The sequence below is a fragment of the Cyprinodon tularosa genome, unplaced genomic scaffold (assembly GCF_016077235.1).
Source record: "Cyprinodon tularosa strain WSP-4 unplaced genomic scaffold, ASM1607723v1 ctg36, whole genome shotgun sequence".
Taxonomy (NCBI): Eukaryota; Metazoa; Chordata; class Actinopteri; order Cyprinodontiformes; family Cyprinodontidae; genus Cyprinodon; species Cyprinodon tularosa.
This window is the reverse complement of record NW_024039074.1, coordinates 1,205,754-1,211,753: the sequence shown is the minus strand read 5'-3', so window position 1 is coordinate 1,211,753 and position 6,000 is coordinate 1,205,754. Positions and strand designations below refer to the sequence as shown.

General features: G+C 35.4%; 1 protein-coding gene across 2 annotated transcripts in view; it reads right to left on the bottom strand.

Moving 5' to 3' along the window:
- Positions 1-1,712: 1,712 nt before the first annotated feature.
- Positions 1,713-6,000, bottom strand: part of sgcd (sarcoglycan, delta (dystrophin-associated glycoprotein)) — a 376,854-nt gene continuing 372,566 nt past the window's right edge. For both annotated transcript variants that reach the window (XM_038295797.1, XM_038295796.1), the window contains one exon: positions 1,713-1,948. In XM_038295797.1, coding sequence (XP_038151725.1) covers positions 1,763-1,948 — 186 coding nt within the window. In that variant the 3' untranslated portion in view covers positions 1,713-1,762. The remainder of the gene's footprint in view (positions 1,949-6,000) is intronic.

The following is a 6,000-nucleotide window of genomic DNA, read 5'->3' as shown; positions in this document are numbered from 1 at the left end:
TCGGATAAAAAACAAACTGAAATTAGATCATGTTGTTTTGCTGATGCCAAAGAAAGTTAGTCTGATGTGCTTCTTCTTGCCACAAGTGCATTGACATAAGGCACTGGCAAAGGTCCTCTCTTTCAAAAGAGTGGCTTACTTTATTTTTATTTTTCATTTTTTCCTCAGTGCAAGAACCAAGTAGGAAGACCACCACAGGGATTCAGGCAGCTTGTTGTTTTGTGGTTTTAAATGGGTAGAAATATCACTTTAATGTGTTTTTTCAAATAAATATACAAGTGTTTGGCAAAAACAAAGCCAAACTGCAAAATCACCAAGTGTTTCCATAAGACACCAAATTTTGGCGAGCCAGCAAGTAGACCAATAATTTCATTTATATTGAGATGTTCTATACTTATAGGATGGTTATCGTCTTGATGTAAACCCTAAACAGGTTAGTTTTCAACAATGAACTAAAAAAAATTACTTAACTTAATAACAAGATCCTCCTCATTTGGAAAGACTTCTGATTTTTATCAAATATTCTTGAAACTGTCATTTTTTCCATCAGGGCAATGCATGATTCAAAATGGGTGGCATCTGATGGGGTTAACACCATGGCTCCAAAATCCTTTATGGTAATTGTTATGAGCATGGCTTGGGGCCAATCTTTTTTAATTATCTTCCTTTCTAGGGGGCACTGTGAAGAAATTAAGTAATGCTCACAAAATATTGTTCTGAATTCCTGTGTGGGGTTAGAGTGGGATCATTTCTAGGGATTTTGGTGCAGATCTGAACATTAATGTGGAAATCCGAGCCAAGTGTCACCATGAAACAAATAAGAATGGAGAACTGATTGTAAATTTCCATTTCATGTCTTAGTATTTTAAAATTTCAGTATGTTAAGTTCCCAGGATACTGTAGAAAACCACTACAATGCATTTTCACCTCAATCATGTCCAAGCTTCTGTGTTCAAAGACCTCAGGTTGAGATAAAAATAGTAATCATTAGACTTAGATATGCTCACACTTGGAGTTAATTACCATATGAATACTATGAATACAGTTTAACTGTCTGAGTTGTAGTGATCTAGACAAAAAAACAGAATGAAAAAAATAGAAAAGTAGGCCTGTTGTCATGGGTGATCACCCTAGTGATTCTAGCACTGACATGCTTTATGGACCAGAGGAAGAAATCAGTGTCTTTATGGTAAATCTCCAAAGAATTCACCTCTTTATGTCTGCAAGGACAAAATACTGTCTAGTGTTATATTAAGGTGTTTTTTTTTTTCTTTCTAATATGTCCTTTTATTTTTAATAAATAGCTTTGTCATGTGAATTAATTAAAGTCAAGCCAGTACATAACAAACATCAACCTTATTATTTGTTGTCTCTGATTTGTCATTTTTTTAAACACAAGAGAGCAAAACGTGCCAATCTGTCCAACTGTATTAAAAATTTGTTAAAACTTGTAGCATTTTGAGTCTTGTAGAAGTGAGGGAAAAATATATATTTTCACAAAGAAATGTTGGCACCTGTCAGAGACCTTAAGCAAACTTGTCCTTATTAACGTTTTAAACACATCAGTTGAACATAAGGTTAAAGTTTTGATTGAAAATGATGCTGATTTGTTTGTCCATTGGCTCTTGCAGTCTCTGTTTTAGCCGTGGATCAGTCCTAGATGCAGGGAAATTGACCTGCTCTGCATGTCCCCCCCCCCCCCCCCCCCCCCCCCCCCCCCAATATCTTATTTATAGTTATACAAAATCCTAGAGTAGCAGTTCTAGAGGCAGACATTGTTGCTGATCTGACAGGTGGATCCGGCGCCAGCCAGGGACAGGAAAAGTCTCCCATTAGGACAAACACAAACTTCATAGACTGTCTGCCTAGTTCCAGAGGACGAGGAACTGGTGGAGGCTTTTCCCTCTGGTAGCCTCATCAGACGGATCCTCTGAGCATCCAGAGCAATCTAAGGTGGAGAGAGTGAAACCTTTTGAGACAACAGATGATGACTTAGGCATCGAAGAAACCTGAGTAACAAAACAGTATTTACAGCTTTACAATTCCAGTCAGAAGTTTACATGCACCTTTGTTTTTAAAAAGTCACTGCAACATTTTCTAGTATAATACTTCTACCTTTAAACAAGAAAGGTCCAAATGTTGCATCTAAGATCTAACATGATATAAAATTGGTGCAAATAATGAGTTGGTGGTAACTAAAAGGAAAATTGTGTTATCCTCTTAAGGGGTAGGTAGTCAAAGAAACATTCAAACGTTTGTCCACTGACAGTACTTACTCTCACTTAAACATATTAGTAAGGTCAGAATATAAGATATAACTTCTGCCGTGAGCAAGGCTTGAAGCCCATATTGTTTATGCTACAGAGTTACAGACAAAAAAAAACATCTGTGAGTTAAATAATTCAGGAATTCATGAAGTAGGAGAACCAATGCAGGTGAAAAGTAGAATTATTTGTACTCTTTTAAAGCCAGGACAAGCCAAATGAAATGTATTTGTTATTTAATTTATTTGTAAAGTCTGACTTATTGATTCTATTCTAAAAAATAGGCTTTATAATCCTTTGTTATGTTCAAGCCTAAATATTTTATTTCTTTTTTCACTTGAATCTCATATATGGTGCTTTATTGATAATGGTGTATTGACTTTATCTCACATTTTTAGAAATTTAAGTTTAATCCAGAGGCTTAAAAAAACTTTTTATCATTTTTTTATAAGTAAGGTGCTGTTTTTCATCTTTCAGAAAAGTAATAGTATCATCAGCGAGCCAATTTACTATCAGAGGATAGCAGAATAAATAAATTCAAGGGCTAAATCTTGGCTATTCTTAAGAAAAACATCCAATAACTCTGCAGCTGAAATAATTAATAAAGGAGAGCAGAGGCAACCCTGTCGGATTCCCTGTTGCATCTTCAGTCTTCCCTAACCCTGTCCTTGAGAGGGAGGGACTGAACCATTGTTTTCCTTATACATTAAATTAATCACTTTTATAAATCTTTTACCAAAGCCAAACTATTCTGTTTTAAATAAGAAGGGATGCTATAAGGAGTCAAAACCTTTGCAGAAATCTAAAAATACAACAAAGCCTTTAACTTCCATGAACAATTATAGTCTATGAAGTCAAGAATCAACTCCGATCTCAAATCCGTTTTTGTTGACTGGAGAAGATAAAAGGTGAATAATTTGTGATCTACATTCAATAAAGTTTTTGGCCACGGATAATTGATATATATATTTTTTTTCCTTGTTTGGGTAACAATGTAATGATTAATTTTTGCTATTAAATTATATTAATTCAATACTAATATTTTAATGCTGTGAATAATTATTATTTCAAGTCTTCCCAGAAACTCTTTCATTTTTCCATGTCCTCTATGTCTACAACCTGAAAGTCCTTGTAGGGAGCTCTTCCTTTGCTCTGCAGGGATATGTAGTTGACTGATTTCAAAGAGAGACCTCTCTGATTTATCTGCTTGGAACCACAAGAAGACAAAAGTTGGGGAAGTCTTAGAATTATATTCGAGCTTGTTGAGATTTTTCCTGAAACTTGAAAGGAGACTAAATTGAACTTCAATACATCTTATTGGTCCAGAGAAAAAAACTGAGAAAGAGGAGAAATAAAGTCTCATTCTGATGTCACATATATCTCATAGTTGTCTAGGAGAAGTACATGAAACATTTTGGAGATCACATTTCAGATTTTCCTTTCATCTGAGTTTGTTTAATTTCAGCAGTGGTGTGTATAAAACGATTAACTTCTCAGACATAATTGCATTGTCTAAATTCTATAACAGTTTCAAGGAGGCTAAGACCAGCAATAAAGAAAAATCAATAACCATGATTCATAGAAGTGTGCTTGAACTTCAACAACTATTTGTGAGGTAAAAATCCAAAACAGTAATTTCTGACCAAAAACAGGCAGAAAAAAAAGAATTGCCTCTCACCCTTTATAAACACATTCACTCATAACAAATTTTCTCTCCCTCATTGATTGGAGCAGACATCTTCTCACTTTCTGCACTAAAAAAAAAAAAAAAAAAAAAAAAAAAACACTGCTACATGAATCCAATCTCTCTCCCCTGTCCTCTTGCTCGGTCTCCTGAGGCTCAGAGTGAGCTGGTGTTTTACTGGCCACAGAAAGGAGGAGCTCTACAGCCATAAAAAAAGGAAGTAGAGGAGCTATTACCAGGAACTCCAGGGAGACATCGTCACCAAATGACCTTAAACCCCTTTTTAAAGCGGATTCTCAGCTGAATTCCTCAGACAGCTGCTGCTGAACAAATCTTTTCCACCACAAGGGGAAAATTGACCAGGACTTTGTGGGGATTTGTTGGTCCAGGAGGGTAAGAATACAAGTATATAAGCTTTTAAAAATCCTAAATGTAACAAGGGTATTTTACCAGTGAACATTTTATAATTTTACAGTTTTATATTACTTCCAGACTTTATTCTTGTAAACATATAGAAAAATTATAAAATTATGCAAAGAACAAAAGGAAAAACAAGCTGCTTTTAAATGTAAATACCAACATGATTTCATTATCTTAAAATTGTTAAACAGATTTAAAACATAGATTCTATTTATTCAGAATTACCACTTCTTCTGGATACTATGGAAGTAAATCTGTCGCTGGGATTTGAATTAAAAATGGCACTGAAATTTAAATGTTGTATGTTTGTACTTACTGTTTCAGTGTTAAAATATATTCATTTTTGACCTAAAAAAAATTCATTGTCATTATTTCTACACAGTTGAAATTTAATTTTACTTTCACAGACATTAGCAATGGATTGTGTTGTCCAACACCCAGCCAATCCCGTTACGTTTTCTTAGTCACATGACGCATGTGGCGCTCATACAATTTTGAAAGGTTACATTTTTTTATATGCAGATTTTTTTAACACTCAAAAATTTAGCTGAAAAATAAGTATTGAAAATGTAATCACTTTGAAATAGTAACATGAATTTTTAGCTTGAAGAGAAAATAAATGAAATTTCAACTAGAAATATTGACAATTAATTTTTTTTTAGGTCAAAAATGTGTTCTGAATATATTTTAACACTGAAACAGTAAGTACAAACATACAACATTTAAATTTTAGCGGCATTTTTAATTCAAATCCCCACAGATTTACTTCCATTGGATATCTTTTAAGGACTAAGTCTTTGGACAGGACAGCTCCAATATGTTCTATATATGGATGGCTGGACATATTCTATACTTCCATACATTTGCTTGTATACCTTCATCCTGCTGCCCACCCAAGCAACGTTATTGCCTTCCTTCCTTCCTTCCTTCCTTCCTTCCTTCCTTCCTTCCTTCCTTCCTTCCTTCCTTCCTTCCTTCCTTCCTTCCTTCCTTCCTTCCTTCCTTCCTTCCAATCTGTCAGTCTTCCTTCGGAGCGGTATTTATAGGTTTTCTCAAATCAACTAAACATTACTTTCTAAAAGGTATTTTGATTATTACTAAAAGTTCTTATGCAGCAATCAGTCTCACTCGAGATGCAGGATCTTTGAGATGGTCTAAAAAAAACTTGTTGTTGCAGTGTCAGTTCAGCTTTCATTTATCTAAGGAAGACACCGACATGTGCTCTCCTGTCTGTTAATGAGCAGCCTTGCAATGTTTCAGATAATTTCAGTATCTGACCATGTGGCCCATCACTGGATAATAGCTCAAACCTTTCTGTAATTGCGATGGCTGCTCCAGAGGACATGGAAGCTTCGGTGTAAGACAGAGGTTTGATAAATGGACATTTGCAGGACTAATGGAGTGTGAGAGCAACGTCCTAATTATATGCTCTGTTCACAGTAAGTTCCACATTTCATCTCTGAGCACACGTCCGTGACAGCAGCAAGAAGCCACGATGCAGACGCAGCCTCGGAGCACAGCGGCTTCTGCTTTTAATTGGACCAAACTGGATCTAGGGTCACCTTCATAACCTCCACCGCCGCTGTTTAGTCTCTCATCATCAGCCAGTCCTAATACAGAAAACTATTTTCA